At 44.1% G+C, this 18,165-nt stretch overlaps 2 protein-coding genes across 2 annotated transcripts; one reads left to right on the top strand and one right to left on the bottom strand.

Annotated features, from left to right (window-relative positions):
* Positions 1-2,106: 2,106 nt before the first annotated feature.
* On the bottom strand, positions 2,107-10,667 carry MTO1 (mitochondrial tRNA translation optimization 1). The gene is made up of 12 exons (XM_014248351.2): positions 10,457-10,667; positions 10,111-10,310; positions 9,581-9,698; positions 8,623-8,912; positions 6,587-6,699; positions 6,259-6,449; positions 5,888-6,018; positions 4,780-4,984; positions 4,512-4,683; positions 3,740-3,858; positions 3,101-3,258; positions 2,107-2,925 (listed from the first exon to the last, which is right to left on the bottom strand). The coding sequence occupies exons 1-12, from the start codon at positions 10,665-10,667 to the stop codon at positions 2,704-2,706; spliced, it is 2,130 nt and encodes a 709-aa protein (XP_014103826.2). The 3' UTR covers positions 2,107-2,703.
* Positions 10,668-10,870: 203 nt separating this feature from the next.
* Positions 10,871-18,161, top strand: CGAS (cyclic GMP-AMP synthase). Its single transcript, XM_005518587.3, has 5 exons — positions 10,871-11,652; positions 12,627-12,849; positions 13,705-13,950; positions 15,186-15,288; positions 15,933-18,161. The coding sequence occupies exons 1-5, from the start codon at positions 11,107-11,109 to the stop codon at positions 16,273-16,275; spliced, it is 1,461 nt and encodes a 486-aa protein (XP_005518644.2). The 5' UTR covers positions 10,871-11,106; the 3' UTR covers positions 16,276-18,161.
* Positions 18,162-18,165: the final 4 nt, after the last annotated feature.

The following is an 18,165-nucleotide window of genomic DNA, read 5'->3' on the forward strand; positions in this document are numbered from 1 at the left end:
TCTTAAAAAATCTGGGATAAGATAGAGTGGTAGACACCTGAGGAAAAAGTGCTGATGACCAGGCCTGTGTTCTGCAGGAGGGAAAGAGAGATGCACACATCGAAGCAGGGAACACAAGGACAGTTGGTATGTGCAACAAGTTAGGTCAACCTCACCACACCTCCTCCCTCCCTGCCTGGTGACAACAAGGATTATAGGACAACAAAGTGCCATTCATTACTGCACAGACAAGGAAAAGCAAGCAGACATCCATGTTAAGAGCAGACTCCTCCAGTTCTGCCCTTCCCATCCTGTTGGTCCTAGTGAGGCCACAGACCTGGGAGGGTCTAAGCTCACTTTGTCTTCACATAAAAACCATACCTTGGGCCTTGCAGAAAATACCCAGTGGTTAGAAATCAGATGGCACAAGGTGTCCCTCCTATCTGCCCATGCTACTTAAGCAGATTATTTAGCCTGTGTTCGGTTTTATTACCAAAATGAATAGAACTACTTGCTGCAATTTCTTTTCCTGGTAAAACTCTTCTCAAACAAGAAGTGTTCAACAAGCACAAAATACTGTGGCAAGCTCTGTACACATGAAACCAATACCTGAGGGACAGCCAGTCCTCAAACTTGTGCACATGCCAGGTTTTCCATTTCAGCAAATATGGACATCATTAACCTACATATGTGAACAGAGGAGACCCTGTCTTAACAAGGGAACTCACCAGTGGCCAAAGACCCACTTCACGCTGCAATAGAAAGAGCAGTTGTTACAGATCTGCTGGGAGCAATGCGCTTATGACTTCAGTGTCCCCTGAACTTAACTCCTTCCCACTCCTTAGATCACAGCTGTGCATTATGAAATTGTTAAAGGTAAGAAAACTCACCTCCTTCTGCTCTTCCCTTGACACTGGTGCAGCCCAGCTCAGTGGACTCACCCTTTCATTTATGCTGCATGTGTGAGACCAGAAGCACAGAAAAATTTAGCACACAAACCTAAAGAAAGAGCTTCCTTTTGTAGCAAGGTGTGAGATACTTGCCTTTGAAGACACACATTATTGAAAGCTAAACAGTCCTGTCAAATGACTGCTGACAAGAACTAGGAAATGGACTTTTGAGACTGCATAATGAAATTAAAAGTGAAGATTTAGGGTTCCTTTGGATTCACATAGCTGGAATTCCACAAGCACCATACCTGGAGCCCAAGTTACACCACAGAAAGCATAACTGCCTTTCTTATGCTGATCTTACGGCTTGCAAGGTTGAAGCAAATCTTTGAACCATGCATAGAAAGATAACAGGCCACAGATCTAAAGGAGCAGATAGATGTTAGCTTTTCTGAGTCATTCTTACACAAACTGACATATAGATCACGTGTCTAAAGCTCTTCCACGCAAGCCAGTGGATGGTGACAGGTAAGTGCTTCAGGCAGGTTGGATAATGTCCCAAACAAACTGCAAACTCTGCTCATCCTCCTGCTGCATGACAGGGTGTCTGCCAACAAAAGGGATTTGCTCTGACTCCTTTCTCTGGACAGGAGAGTAACCCTCACCCAGAGTAAATATGCCAGATAAATTTCCAGAATCATAATTTCCAAATGACAGATACATATATGTGGGCCATGGTTAGACTCAATGACCTTATGGGTCTTTCCCAACCTATAAGATTCTCTGATTTTACTGTATCAAAATGCGTTCTGAAGCCAGAGGACATTCAGAAATGAGACCAGCACCAGAAACCGCTGCCTGAGTCAAGCAAGGATTTGGTAGGTGCAGAGCAACAGCTTGAATTCCATGTGTCTCGCTGGTAAATAATCAACTGCGCAGTTGATCCAATTGACTTGGATCTCACTCAAATCCAAGTTCTATTCCTGTCAGTTGCAAGACCAGTGCTGATGAGAATCCCACTCCCCCAGCCCACGACATATCAGACAGAGCTTCACAGTGCCCAGGCTGAGGTCCATGGGGCAGGATCCCCCATGTTCCCCACCCTCCTCAGCACCCAGCCTTGTCCAGCTGCCTCCCCCAGCTCTGTAGTGAATCTCAGCCCACCTTACCTGTGGGAACTGTGATCCAGTGAACTAGCGAGGCCCTGCTGAAAGCTAAGTGGTAACAGAGCTCTTCAGCAAGTTTCAAGATAACCTTTATTTATTTTAAAAGAGAAAAACACCTGCAGGATGTGGTGCTTACCACATTCAGTCTCATATGTAAATTTAAATATTTAAACTTCTTTCTAATTTAAATGTGGCACACGTTTCCATAGCCAAGTGTCTCCTCCTGGGTGACACCACACCGAGACACCAGCTTGTGCGTAGTCACTGCACAGCTATGAACACAAGTCCTGAACTCAATGGAAAACGCTTTTCAGCTCAAATCCTCTTGTGCTGCCATGGGCTTTGCATGGTAACATTTCTTACTCATTTCAGAAGAACAAAACACTGTCCTTAACAAGATGCAGATTCTGACTATCCGCAGTCTTCCAAATAAGTGGAATTTTAAAAGCAGTTCTCCCGTCCCTCCATTGGCATCAGCAAAATCACAGGTTGTATTTAGGTTTCTGAGCATTTACTTTGTGCATTCATCCTCTTTGTTCCATGCAGTGATACTGCCACTGAACCCAACTACAACTGCTTTGGATCCAGCCAGCACAGGTGTTATCTGGGAAGAGGCTCAGGAGCACAGGGGATCTTGCCACCAAGTCTGGCAGGATCAGTGCCATTCTCTACAAAGGTGTTTTAAGAAACTTTGTCTCCTCTTCAGAAAACTCTGCTGAAATCTGTCTTTGAGAAGTTGCTTTGCCTGAGTACATTTTCCCTGGGAAGTACTCCCCAGACTGAGGCACCGCTTTTAGCTTCTCTGTCTTCCGGTGATTGGTTTTCACAAACCTTAGCAGGTTAACGATAGCAGCTGGTGTGATTCCAGGGATACGGCTGACCGCTCCAATCTGCACATGGAGACAGGAACGAGTTAACCACCACCAAACCTACACACTGGAGCTAGTGAGAAATGAGATCAAAACCTGTGGGTCTTCCTTTCCCTGATTCTTTCACCCCCATGCCCCTTGAGAAGACAGAAGGGCTTTCATCGCTGCTCAGCCCTGCTGTGGCTCAATTTCTCACCGTCTGGGGGCGGTTTGAGTCCAGCTTCTCCCGCACCTCTGTGGAGAGTGAGGCATCAATGGCAAAGTAATCCAGGTCGTCCGGCAGCTGGAGCGCCTCATAATGGCGCACTTCTTCCATTTCCTGCTGCTGATTGACCACACACCACTCGTATGCAGCTGTGGTGATCAGGGGAACAAGAAAGGCAGATTTAGATAGATACTCATGTGAAACAAGTCACTTGCAAGAAGTATTGGAAGCACAAGGAGAAATTCCACTGAGGTGGTCAAAAGTTCCTAAGGAAATTTCCAGCCTCATAGATTATAGATCCTAATTCCCATCACTGCTTTAGAAGAAGTCATACTCTTTGATTTGTTGCAGGAACTTAGATACATGAGTTGTTTTTACCTTCTCATTACAACAAAGGATGGTCTATTTGATGGGGCAGTAATGAGGCGAAAAATCCAAAGAATGATCTTACGCACAGAGTGAAACACCAGTGCACAAAAAGGGCTGTGGCTTATGTTAAGAAGTTCACAATCTGATCAGAGTGTTTCATTTCTCTAAGCAGCAATATGAAACACACTAGGAAAACTGCTCTCCTCTTACTGAACTAACATACACAGATCACCACAAGAGAGCCTAATCCTTGCACTCTACCTTCTATTTTCAATCTCTCTGCCAGCTCTCTCCATTCAGCAAGCTTGCCCAGGGGCTCTGGGATAGCTCTTGCCAGAATCTCCATGTTGACATCTTGATATTGAAGGATGTCAAAGGCACTGTGGGGAACAAGAGTAAACATTTATGGTAAAAAGTAGTCACATTTGTAAGGCAGATTTACTGCTGTTCCAAGCTCAATTCCCTGCTATCTCCTCTCAGTACACAGAAGAGCTGCTATTGAAGAGACTCCTCATATACATTTACAGCAAAACCAAAGGGACAAGGCCAGGGCACCAAGGAAAACCTTTCAAGAGTCTGTCAGCAAGGTCTTAGTCACTGATTTAAAACAATAGAAAATAAAAGTTGAGATAAAGTATGAGTAAGGGAAATAAGGGCTTTTGTGTACAAGAACAGTTACCACCTGACACCAGCCTGAAATCAACTGCTGCTTTTATCAAGCTTTCAGCAAAGCTGCAACCCACTGCAAAACCATCCCCAGCTGGTGACTCTGAGTAAGGACAGCAAGAACTGTCTGGGCCAGTGAAGCACTCCCTTGCCTTGAGAGCACATGTCAGCACCAGGAAACGTGGAATAGTAAAAACACCAGTGTCATACTTATTCTATAGACAAACATCAGATGCGTGTCCTCTGAAGGTGGAAAAGTTGGAGTCTTGGAATACTGACTGCTTCAGGAAGGATGCTGTGAAACCACTAGCCAGATGTGCTAAAGCAAGCATAGGTCAAACCAGAAAGCTCCAGGTGTAACCCTTACCTGACAGGTGACCTGCGACTGCTACTTATGGGAGCTTCTGGTAGTAACTGGGACCATTTGGATATGCTGAACTGAAGTGATTTTAGTGTTGCGATCCCATCCGCTAACGCAGCTCTCATCTTAACTGCTTGTTCGTATCGCTGCTGTGACACACACCCAGCTTCTTCAAACCCTGCAGGGACAGATGGTGTATGAGATAAAGGTCAGATGGTGTACGAGATAAAGCCAGGCAGGGCTGGTCAGTGCAAGAGCCACCACAACAGAAGACCTCTGTGAGTGAGCCTGGCGTCCGCGTTGTCCGGCCGCAGCGACATGCGGAACTCCACGCGGCTGGTGAACATGCGGTAGGGCTCACTGGTGCCCAGCGTGGTGAGGTCATCGATCAGCACTCCCACATAGCCCTCGGTGCGACTGACGGTGAACGGGGGCTTGCCCTGAACCCGCAGACAAGCATTGATCCCAGCAATCACACCCTGCACAGGCAAAACAAACCAAACATCCACAGGTCTCAGCAAAACCAGCAGCTCATCTGCACCCAAAGGCTCACGTGTCAAACCATACCCAGGAAAATCACAGAATCACGGTTGGAAGAAACCTTCAAGATCATCGAGTCCAACCCAGCCCTAACACTTCAATTAGATCATGGCACTGAATGCCACATCCAGTCTTATTTTAAATACATACAGGGGTGGTGATTCCACCACCTCCTCAGGCAAACCATTGCAGTACTTTATCACCCTTTCTGTAAAAAGCTTTTTCCTAATATCCAACTTGTATTTCCCTTGGCATAGCTTGGGACTGTGTTTTCTTGTTCTGTCAGTTGCTGCCTGAAGAAAGAGACCAACCCCCACCTGACCACAACCACCTTTCAGGGAGTTGTAGAGAGTGATAAGGTCACCTCTGAGTCTCCTTTTCTCCAGGCTAAACAACCCCAGCTCCCTCAGTCATTCCTCACAGGGTTTGTGTTCCAAGCCCGCCTACAGCCCTATTGCCCTCCTCTGGATGCTCTCAAGCTCAATACTGTGCCAGTAATCCAGACTGTTTCCTTCTTGTGACATTATGAGTGTCTGAAGGGCTTCTTGGCCCTTGCTGATGTGTCTGGAGACAATTCCCATGTTTTCAATTATACCCACTGCAAAGTCTCCATGCTGAAACACTTCACAGGACTTTCAATTACTATTGTTACTGCAGCCTTAGTGATAACAACTGCAGATACTTGTACAGATACAAGTAAAAATATCTTACACAAGTCTGGAATCAGGGTGAGCAACAAAAGAACATCTCGTGAGCACAAAATGGGCCTAGCAAGACTATCACAAAGGCCAAAGTAATATCCCTTTCTGAATGCTGAATATACAACAGTCAAATTCACCCACCTGAGCTGCAGCTTCTTCATAGCCTGTCGTGCCATTTATCTGGCCTGCAAAGAAGAGGCGCTGAACAAGACGTGACTCAAGAGAAGCAGTCAGTTGTCGGGGGTCTAAGTAGTCATACTGCACCCCATAGCCTGTGACACACAACAAGACAGATGTTACAGGAGAGACTGTCATGGCAATCAGTGGAGCAGAATGGCTTATCAATTTTATGTATGATTTCTGAACACGCAAAGGAAAAATCACTGCACCCAGGAATTAGTTTTGCTTCACATTTCCTTTGTTTTGCTACGTTCTAAACAAAACCTGCTTTTCATTAACTGGTAAATAAATATAGATAAATAAATAGATTCAAAACTATTCAGCCTCCTCACCTGGCTGTAACATCTTGGCTTTTTCCAAGCCTGGGACAGATTTGATCACCTGCTCCTGGAGCTCAGGTGGCAGCGTCATGGACATGCCTTGGGGGTAAATGATGTTAGACTCCAAGCCTTCGGGCTCCAGCCACACCTGATGTTCTCGGTCTGGGAAGCGCAGAACCTTTGATTCAAGAGAGGGACAGTACCTGCAACAGTAAAGCTATGAGCAGCACCTGACACGGAGAAAAAGTTACTTTCCAGAAGCAAAGCAGGAGAGATCCACAGCTCCAAACAGACTTCCAGCTTGTCCCCTTGACAACCTTGCATGATGCCACTCACTCACCGTGGGCCCCTGGTTGTCTCCCTGACGTGGTTGTTCAGGTGGAGGTTATCGCGGATAATCTGCTGGGCCTTCAGGTTTGTGCGAGTCAGGTAACAGGACAGCTGATCTTCCGGCTGGAAGAGGCCAAAGCTTGGCCTAAGTTCATCTGGTCACAACACCATATCCCTATTAAATAACTCTCAGATCTCCAAGACCTTTCCCATGATGGCTGGCTCTCACTTCTGGGAGCAGTCAGCAGCGCTGTCATACCCACTGTACAGACTGAACACAAGTAATCTGAGAGCTTGAGCAACATGCCCAAAACCAGACTGAGAACAGGATGGAACTTGGGAGTCTAGAATTCAACTTCTATCCTGTATACCGTATTCCTAATTATAGGATGGATATTCCCATTAAATCAACATGTTACATCACAGCATTCAAACTGATCACAGGAAAAAAACTCTGGAGTTAGAAGAGTTAAATGCTGACCCTACAACTAACAGGCAGTTAATGGATTTGGTGAAGAAAAAAAACAAAATTCTCTCAAGAGAAGGAAAAAAGCAAACCTCAAAACTCTGCAATTAACATGAAAAATTTAAAGTTTGGAAAAACCTCACCATGTGAAGTAAAGTATTTCACTGATTTTTCTGAAAAAGAGTCAATAGACTCACATTCAAAACAGTGATAATGTAGCAACATAACTCTTTAAAACTGCCAGTGAGTTATATATTAGTTAGCCAAGAGTCTTATGATTTTACATGGTTTTGATTTAGATCTGTGTTGGCTGTCAGTACAAAACCCTGAGAAATCATCTCACTGCACCTGCAGAAAGGAACTCCACAAACCCATACCCCTAGAGAACTTAAGCAACAGTTGAAGATCAAAATTTAATAAAGAATTGTTTAATGGTTGTCGTATAACTCAAGGACTCTAAGCCTACACATCCCAAAATCAATAGCAATTGTCCAACCAGGACAGCAAATTTAATAAAGCACTGTTTAACTGGATAAAACCTGGGTTATCCATTAAACAAAGACAGGTGAGATGTTCTGGTAGTAATAAAAGAAACAGAATCTGCTTTTTAGATGGACCCCTTTGGAAGTTTCCTCCCAAATTTGCCCCAAACCAGGACAAATACCTATACCATGATGCAATAAATTGGGCAGACTTCTGAGAGTGTCTATAAAAAATCTGGCATATTACAGCATACATAAATGCCTGAAAATTGTTGTTTCTTTGAACACACTTATGGTGAATAAATTCCCGATATATTCTTTCAATTTTGACTCAAAATTATCATTAGGAATGTTTGTCTAACAGCTTTTTGCTGTTAGATTTAAATCTCTTTGTTTCAAAATCTCTCCTACACATACCAAGGACTTCAAATGATACTACTTTTGCCTCATCCTGATTATAAAAGGTTATTGCAATTCCTATATCCTCTGGCGAAAATTAACTCCTGATATTTAGCCCTGTGACGTTTAGTTACATTATGTAAAAACAGCCAATTTTCCAATATTTTCTTCAGAAAATTGAAGCTCTTCTGCTTGCAAGTTACTGTTAACCTGCCACCTCTCATGTCTATGGATAAATCCATCCTTTCTCTTTCCTTGTCAATACTACAAATTATCTCTAATATCAACATTTTAACATTATCCCAGAGCTAAGCTAAGAAGCCAGACACTTTAAATCTCCACAATACAGGCGAAATACAAGAAGATTTTGTAAAACTCACTATGTAACAAGCACATGAAGAGTAACAGTAGCACCAGTATCACACTTCACACAATTCTAACTCCAGAAGAAAAGAAAAGTTCAGGTCTCAAGTTGAGAAGTGAGAGTAAAAAGGTATTTGTTTTCAAAAGAACACAAGTAACTTCTCCCTTGCATTGAGAGTCCTCAAAAACATAACACCTCCAGCACAAATACATTCCAGCTGCCTTTCCCAGGCACCAACTCCCTGGCTGATTATGAGCTCCCAAATTATCTGATTACAATGCTCCCAGAGCCACTCCCCACCTGGCTCTATGTGCATTTGATGGGTGCTATCCCACCTTGATCCACACAGCCTGGCTGAGGAAGCTGAACGGCACTGGAGGATTGTCAGGTGCACGTTCCTCCAGACCACTGAAGTCAATCGTGTCCTTGGCAAGTCGGGGCGGTGTCCCAGTCTTCAGCCTGCCCACAGCAAATCCCAGTTTCTCCAGAGTGTGAGCCAGCCCGATGGCTGGCTGGTCCCCCAGCCGCCCCGCCGGGTGCACCTCCAGTCCGATGTGGATCATACCCCTCAGAAACGTACCCGTGGTCAGGATAACACTCCCAGCACGTACTGTGCTCCCATCCCCTGCAACAGCAAGTTTTCAGAGATGTTCACATTTTAGTATCAACAAAGCCCTGGAATCCTGGTGCTTCTGTCTAAACCTAGACAGTGCTCAGAGAGGGTTTATCTGTCCTCTACTATAAAACAATACCAGAATTTCCATAATAAAAGCATCAATAGTACTAACTACAATAAGCAACACATAGTTATCCCTGTATATTTATTATACCTAAACAAGTTACCCCTAACAAAGAAAACCATTCCTGGGAAAAATCCATACCCAGACCTTCACTTTGGAAAGCCTGTTTACTAGAACAGCAAGGGGTAATGAAGTACAAGTCTATTATTAATAAGACCCCACGCTCCTATTACACTGAGGGCAGCATACGCCTTTTACCAAATAAAATCTCAAAACACAGCATGGAATTCAGTATCACTAGCCTGAATAAAATTAACTTAGTTAATGTCCCAGTATACAACCAATCAAGGTATTTTTGACATTGTATTACACATATTAACCTGGTTTAGCTCACAGTTTCCCTAAACCAGCTCTATTGGCTATTTCATCTTTTTCACTAATGAATTAGAATTGTAAAACTCATCTTTCTCATCGGTGAATCAGAAATATTTACCCCAAAGGCTGTCCTTCGGGTGGAGTAACTGAAGGCACTTAGCGAGTTTCTAGCACATACCCAGAACAACTCCTGTGACTTGGCATTTCCCAGGACAGCCTGCTTCTGGCTCTGTCAAGAGAAGATCCTCCACAGATGCCTCACGAACCGTCAACAATGGTGTGTTAAGGATTTCTTTCTGTCATGAAAGGAGTTACTGCAAAAATCTAGGAAGTTATGAAACACCTGGGTAATCCCAAACTCTGCTGATTTCTGAAACTTATAACCCACTTCCATTCTTATCAGGTTATTTGGCAGACGCTCAGTTATGGTACTATACTGATCTATCAGGTAGAAGTTTCCATTCACATGAAGTTTTACCTCAAATAAACTATTTGGTCATGAAGCCTAACCAGTACCTAAAGCACTAGAGAATTTTTTAAACTATGCTGAGTTCCAACAACTTACACTTCATCAAAGTACCAAACAGAAAGATATCTAGGTTCGATCGGTAAATAATGAAAAGCAAAACACGGCCCCTTCCTTGGTACTCCTCAGTGGTGTATCCCGGCTCCCAGCACCCAGGAGTGCGCCGGGCGCGGCCCCCTCACCTGCATGTTCTCCTTGTAGAGGCCGCGGTCGATCTGTGCGCGGAGGCCCCACACGGCCGGGCCCTTGCAGCGGTTCAGCACCTTGTAGTGAACGCCGGAGCGGTCGCACACGCGGCCGCACAGCCCGTCCAGGGCGTCCACCTCCCGCATCAGGTGCCCCTTCCCGATGCCGCCGAAGGACGGGTTGCAGGACATTTCCCCTGGGCAATGACACAGGATCACCCTCAGCACGGCCCAAAGGCTGCCATACGGCGACCTCCTCGGCTAAGCGCCGCTCCCCACGCCGTGGAGACCCGAGGTGCCCGCGGTACCTTCCCCCGCCCACCCCGGGCGCCCGCGGCGGTACCGATTGTGCCGATCTTGTGCGTGAGCAGCAGGGTGCGGGCCCCGCCGCCGGCGGCGGGCGCCGCCCCCCCCGTGCCCGCATGGCCCCCGCCGACCCCCACCACCTCGTAGCGCGGCGCCGCCCCCGCCCCGCCCTCGCTGCCCGCCCGGCGGTGCCCGGGGCGAGGTGCCGGGGGCAGCGGGAGGCGGCGGCAGCCGGCCAGCAGGAACATGGCGGCTGGGCCGGCCCTGCCGGCAGCGGGAGCAGGGGGCCCCCGGCAGCGCCGCCGCGGCTCCTCCGCCTCGGAGCGAGAGGCGGGGCCCGCGGGAGCGGCGGGGCCGGGCGCCTCCCCGCGGCCGCCCGTCCTGTGGCCCCGTGCGGCGGGAAAAGCTGGGCGGTGCCGGGCGGGAGGAGCCGCCCGCGAGCGGGAAAACGCTCCCCGCGGATTGGAGGGAGGCCGCAGCTTGGTTGTTGCTGCCGGAGCTTTCCTGTGCCCGGGCTGAGGTCCGCGACGCGGGACAGCGCTTCGCCTCCGCCCCGCTCGCCAGGTTTCGTTTCCTAGAGGCGGCGCGCTGCCTGGAAGAGGAACTCGCCTGCAGCCAGAGGCGGGAACCCCGTTGCTCGCGGGGCCGCGCTCGCCGTCTTGCGGGTGCGGAGAGGGAAGAGCGGCCATGAGCGCCGCGGGTGGCAGAGGGGCGCGGGCCAGGCGGGGGACGCGTCCCGCAGCTCCGCGGGGCCGGGGCGCGGAGAAGGGCGCAGCCCGGAGCCCCTCGCGGGGCCGCGTCGCGGATGAAAGCCCGAGCAGTACCCTGCGGGCACCGCGGACGGACGGACCCCCCGCCCGGGGCGGCCGCCCGGCGCGGCGAGCCCCCGCCGCCCGGGAGCCGCCAGCGGAAGGGGCGGCGGGCGGCGCAGAGGCGCGCCCCGCCCCGCGGAGCAAGGCTCCGGCCGCCAGAGCCCCCGCAACCCCGCGGAGCGTCGCGGCGGTGCCCGACGGGGAGGTCGCTGCCCCCGCCCGTCGTCCCCCGCCGGTGGCGGACGCCTTGCGGCTCCGGGAGGTGCTGTCGCGGCTCAGTCTGGCCCGCGAAGACGTGTCCGAGGCGTCGACGCTGGTGAACAGGGTGGTCTTGCACCTGGTCCAGGCCATCCGCGGCAAGGACAGCTGCTTCGGCTCCATCGAGCGGCAGAGCGCCGGCAGCTATTACGAGCGCGTCAAGGTGGGTGCGGGGGCTGCGGCGGCAGGTGGCGGGCACCTTGCACCGGCCGGCCGCGGAGGGCTGCTCTTAGCTGGCCCTTCCCGACGAGTTAAAATTAAGGATGGGTCTGTGAAGTAACGACAATGCATTATAAAATGATCAATATTCTGCTGAACGGTGTTACGCGCATTCAGTCAGAGACCCTACCTGAAGGACTCGCCCTTGCTCAGCACGCAGGTGAGCCCAGTCTAACATGGTCAGGTATAGCACTGCACAAGAAGCTCTGGGCCAGGTTTTAGTTCAGAGTTTTTTTCAAAAAGCAGGAGTTACGGATACAAATTGAAAGAAGGAAAATTTAGATTAGATAGAAAGCATTTTTTTACTGTGAGGGTGGTGGGACACTGGTACAGGGTGCCTGAGGAAATTGTGGATGTGCTAAACCTGACACTATTCAAGGATAGGCTGGATAAGGCCTTAAGCAAGCTGGTCTAGTGGAAGGTATCCCTGCCCAGGGCAGGGTGGGTCAGGACTAGCTATATCTCTAAAGTCCATTCCAGCCCCTTTGCCTTCTGTCATTAACCAGTACCTTATTTTTCCTGGTTCCATCAGACTGAAAGAAAGTCAAACATCGGGACAATTTTTTTTTTCCTGTCCAAAACCAGCTTCAGACGTAGCAATGCATTTTTTTTCCTCACAGTTGATTCTGATACGCAAAAGGATGACTGAATACAATATTTATGCACTAATTATTCAGAACAGTTCAAGAATCTTAAAACTGTCTTAAAAAATTAATAAGTTGGAGAGCTGGGAAGTGAGCTGTAAATTGCTATTTTCCACCCCAATGCACAGTAATCTTGCAATACCACAGAAATAAGCTCATATTTCACATTTGACATGATTAGTACAGCAAGGTAGATAAAACCACAACTGGTATAATAATCTCAAGAGAATAAAACCTAAGTTGCACACTGACTGTTGTATTTTCATATTTGCAGATAACTGAACCAAATGAGTTTGACATAATGCTTGTAATGCCTGTTGCAAGGATTCAGCTGGATGAGTCTGATGATACTGGAGCCTATTATTATGTATCATTCAAAAGAAATCCAAAAGAAAAGGGTTGGTCAAAGTTTTTAGAGGAAGATGGAAAATTATCAGCTTTTAAAATGCTTCAAGCACTAAGAGACATTATTAAACAGGAAGTAAAAAACATTAAAGGTCAGTACTGAGAGAGTAAGCTTCACCATAAAGTGCTAAAAATCCAGTTGCACTGTGCGTATGTGTTGCCCTGGTGTTAAGAAGATACATCTTCCTGCCAGTCCTCTGTCTCTGTGCCAATGGAGCTGTGACCCCTCCAGTCCCCAGTATCTCAGCCTGGCTCTTGTGTTTCTAAGAATCACAAATGCATCAGGGGTAACTTGTTACATTATTAACTCCACTATGCATATTTTCTGTATGAAAATAAGAAACATTAAGGGTCCTGTTGCATTTTTGGTATTTCCTACATGCAATAGGAATGCAATCCTACATTCCTACATCTTGCATCTATCTGGAGTATACAAAGAGCCATTTGCTGAAGTGGTAGCAAAACAGTGAGCTTTCTTTTATACAGTACCTAAGGCTTTTTTATTGATCAGTACAGAAACTGTATCCCAGTTATTTTTATATATATTTTATATAAATATATTAAAATAACCCCTCTTAGGGTTAGTTTTTATTTATATTATTTATATTTTTTTAAATTTATATTATTAAAACCTTCAGAAACATTGTGGCCAGATCTCTTAACAGTGTTTTCAACAGGGAAGCAGTTCAATGAAAAACATTACTGTATTTTTAATTACTAGACAGTAAATCAAGCAAACACACTAGTGTTCCCTGTTTCACAGAACTCGTCAACAGGCCTTCTCAATGTTTCAATATCCTGCAGGATAAAGAACCAGTGACAGAACCCAGGTATTTCTTTTGATTGCTTATGAGCTCTATAGTAAAAACTGTAACATTCTTCAAAACAAAGGTTTCATTTAACTAATCTATCTATCTAACATGAAATATCACTTTCTTTGTTACTAGATGTGGAAGTCACTGTGGCAAGGAAAAAGGCTGGAAGCCCTGCAATAACTCTTCAGATCAAAAATCCTCCATCAGAAATATCAGTGGACATCATCTTGACTTTGGAGGTTCAGCAGAGCTGGCCTCTCAGCACACAGGGCGGCCTCAAAGTTGAACAGTGGCTGGGAACAAAAGCCAGGAGGGATTTCAGATTTAGATCACTTTATTTAGTAGCCAAGCAAAACAAAAGAGAAAAAGTTCTAAGAGGTACCTCAAATATGGACAATAATAACTTGGGAAATATCTTCTCTACAACTTAATCACTTAAAAGTGCCATAGAAAGGTTATCCAGATCATGTTCAGTGTTCCACCTTTAAGACACCTCACCCTGGATATATCCAGCTCAAGACAACTGAAATCCCTCTTTAAAGCATCAGATTTGTGGTACTGCTTGTCCTGTACAGAAATGGAAATACAAACCCACTCTGCCAGGCTGTATGTTAACCATTACTAAGAGCATTATATTAAATCCACTTCAGCCAGACAGATGCATATGAGCCTTGCCTTGCACTAGCACCATACTTAACAGCAGCTTGCACTCTCTTGTAAGGAAATTAGAAGAAAGCTGCTAAAAATGCAGGGAACATCCCTGTACATGGGACTGCATCCACAAATCAGATACTTCTGCAAGGAAGCAAACTTTTCTATCAAGATACATTACTTCTCACTGAACTCTGGTATGGCTACAACGTTTTTTCCTCCAGACCACTGTCATATGGAGCCTCCATTAGTTTGCAGAAACATTCTGACTTGTCAATGCATTATGGTAACGGATGATTTCATCAAAAAGATTTCAACCATTCTGGTGTCTTTTTAATTTGCATGCCCATGCTATCAAAGCCCAGTACAGCAGTCCTGATTTATCTGGCAATTTCTTCCTGTGCAAATTAAATGCAAAGAGTAACTGAGCCTAACAGTGTAATTCATGAAAAGAAGAAAAAGTGATTGCTGGTGTTAAAAACAGGCATTGAGCTATATTAGCAATTATTTTCAAAAGCACGAGCAGAAGAACAAAAAGAAGTACTTTAGAACAGTCATCTTACCTAAGACAAACTCACAAACCTATTACTTGCACAAAGAAAACCCAGAAACCCAGTACAGAAATTAAAAGGTTATGGATTTCTATGAATAATGGAGTTCTCTAAAAAACGTTCAGCAAATCCAGCGATGTTCAGAATTATTTTAAAACCAAACATCTTTAGGAATTTAAAGCATCCAAACAATTAATTATGTTCTATATTATTTACATTCTAATTATCATCATGAAGCAGCTGGGGAATTAAGGAGGAACTAACTGCATTCACTGAATTAAGATTTTTTTTTTAGTGGGTGCAAAAACATTGCTGGTATTTAAGTCAATTACAAAATTGTGGTTTTTTCTAACTACAAAAGCTGATGCTTAGTGCTGTGTAACCATTTAACAGTCGTGTTCTTGACTTCAGGGAACACCTGGCGACTCTCCTTCTCGCATATTGAAAAGGACATGATAAACAATCACGGCAACTCAAAGACATGTTGTGAGTCCGATGGACCAAGATGCTGCAGGTTGGTATTACACAGGAATATTTTACTTTAAGTCTGTGTGAGCTGGGCTAGCACTAACACTGTTTCAGTTTAGCATTGAAGAATTTGATCTAATAGTAATTACTCATAATAGGAAGCAAGAGTCTTAGGCATAATTGCTCAACAGCAATACAACACTGCATGTGCTTGCTGAATGTCTGACTTTAACCTAATGAAAGGTGGAAACAATCACATTACTGGTTTACACTCCAGACTTGCCTTAGAATGCAGGAAGATATGACTTGCTAAATTACTGTTCCCAAATTCAGTCCCATTTAGAAAATACAGCTTTAAAAAGTGAAGATTCCACTTTCTGAGCAAAATTACACTTCATATCAAGGCAGTTTCTAAAATAATGGTGAGAAAACTGCTGAATGAGATCAAGATGAATAAGTGATTTTTCACTTCTATGAGAACTGTTTTCCAGATTTCTTCAAGGAAGAACAAAACCCACATGAGGCTCAAAATCTCCTTAACAAGTAAACAAAGAAGTTGGTTTGCCAATTACATCTTGCACTGAATCAAGAAAGTCACAAGAAAATTAATGCATAATTGTGTTTAAATATCTGAACTACATATTTAGAACTATGGAGAAGGTACCTAATATATATTTTTTTTTTTAACAGAAAAGGTTGCCTTAAGCTGCTGAAGTATCTTCTAGAGCAACTTAAAATGAAATATCCAAAAGAATTAGAAAAATTCTGTTCATATCACGTGAAAACTGCTTTTCTCCACTCCTGCGTCACGTGGCCAAATGACTCAGACTGGCACTTGGGAGACCTGGATCATTGCTTTCAGCAATGTCTGGGATTTTTTGTGGATTGTCTGCAAAAGTCTCAGCTGACTCACTTTTTTATTCCCCAATACAACTTGTTCAGCCTAGAAGATAAGGCAAGACATCATTTCCTTTCAAGAAAAATAAGCCATGAATTGAACAATGGATTCCCAGTATTTCATGAGAATTATTAAGAACATTGCTCACAATAGATACCTAATCATGTTGACTTGCCTATTTAAAACAAAATAGTCTGCACCACTCTACTCTTCAGTTGTCTGGTACTACAAAAACCAAAAAAACCAAACCAAAATAAAATCAAGAACACAAAGAGAAAAAATACATACTTCAGTTACAGTGCCTTGCCATAACCCTTAAAATAAATGTTTTAAGTAATATTTACCTTGCCTACCCAAATGCAGATGTCACCTGCAAAATATCTTCAAGATATACTAAGAACATAAAGAAGAATTTGCAACAGTTCATTTCACACATGTAAATTCTATGTTTTCAAGTACAAAGGCATCAATGACTGCATAAAGGGAAAAATGACAATTTTATTTAAAATTAAGCTCCACTGCAGAATATCCAAAATACACTCCTGCTTTCAAAAGTCACTGGAGTTACTTTGACATTACATTTGAGTAACCAGAACAACTTCCCCAGATCACCTGTGTGGATGAAGATCTTTTGCAGAGGACAATCACCAGCAACAGCAGAGAGAGAATATTTTATCTGAGTAATATGAAGTTCCTGAATAACTCACCCTTTCTGCGTCTTCAGAATTACTTTAGAAATCAGTCTTTTCACTGGGCTTTGGATGAGAAACAATCATTATCTAAAATGATGCAACAGAGTAGATGGTTTTGTGCCAATGAGCATTTATTTGTATGATGACTCATGTAGAAAGAAATGCATCTTTCAACCTGTATCAAAGAGGAGGACTCTTGATATAAAAGGTTATCAAAACCAAAATGCAGCATGAACTGGACACTCCTGAAATTGAATTCATATCCATTTTTCTCATATTTAAGAAATGTGTGTTAGGAAAAAAAAGTATTTAATATTTCCTATTACTAAAATTGTGCAGGTGAGAAGTACACAGCATTTGAGAACTGCTGTGCTGCAAATAAATGTCTTTTGCTTCTACTTATAGAAGCCATGAGAAGTCCATGTTTTTAGCCTAATTTTGAAGGCAAAATAACCTACAGGCTTGAATAATGCCCAGATTTACCTAAATTATGAGCAAATTAAGAGGGAAGAATATTCACAGAGTAATTTTACTAAAAGATTTTAATTTTACTGAATTTTGTTTATTTTTATTTAATCATATGACAGATAAATGGGAGTTCAGACCAAGCATCAAATGAAGGAGTAACTCATTCCCATATAAATTTGAAAGAGTAGAAAATATGCCCCATTATTACTGGGCATCTGTGTGACAGAACTTGACATCCAAATGTAAAGTGTAAATCAACTTTATCTGGAAGAAATAAAAGCTGATCTTCAAATATATTCTTTTCTCCATGACTTTGTTAACATTGCTCTAAGTAAATTCTGGTTTTGTTCCTTAAGCTAGAACATAGCCACAAAAAACAGAGTAGAAGCTGGTCTTCTTCCTCAGTTAGCCACAAACAAGTACTTCATCATGCTCTCTCCATTACAAGAAAATGCAGACCTCTCAAAAAATCTTGAGACACAAGTTTTAACAAAAATTACTTCCAATGTTAAATTTTAAAATAAGAATAAAGGAAACTTGCTTCAGCAAACATATGTAATGGCAAACAGAGCAGTTTTCATTATCCTGAGAAATACTTCTGCATGTCAGTGGCATGTCAAGGCAAAGGTACAGTATTTTGAAAATACATTGACAAGCATTGCTTACAATGAACAATCCATTTCTCTGAATATGAAAGGAAAAATCTTTTACATTCTTATATATTAATACTTCATTTAACTAAAAAAAAAGAACCAACCAACAAAGCCACAATATTTGATTTTTACCAGCAGATAATGGCTTTAGAAGTTTCATACATCACACACACAAAAAAAAAATATTAATTTTTATGTGAAAATAGTATCCA

This window comes from Pseudopodoces humilis, chromosome 3, assembly GCF_049639895.1.
Source record: "Pseudopodoces humilis isolate 2021_Gansu_Grassland_sample_001 chromosome 3, ASM4963989v1, whole genome shotgun sequence".
Taxonomy (NCBI): Eukaryota; Metazoa; Chordata; class Aves; order Passeriformes; family Paridae; genus Pseudopodoces; species Pseudopodoces humilis.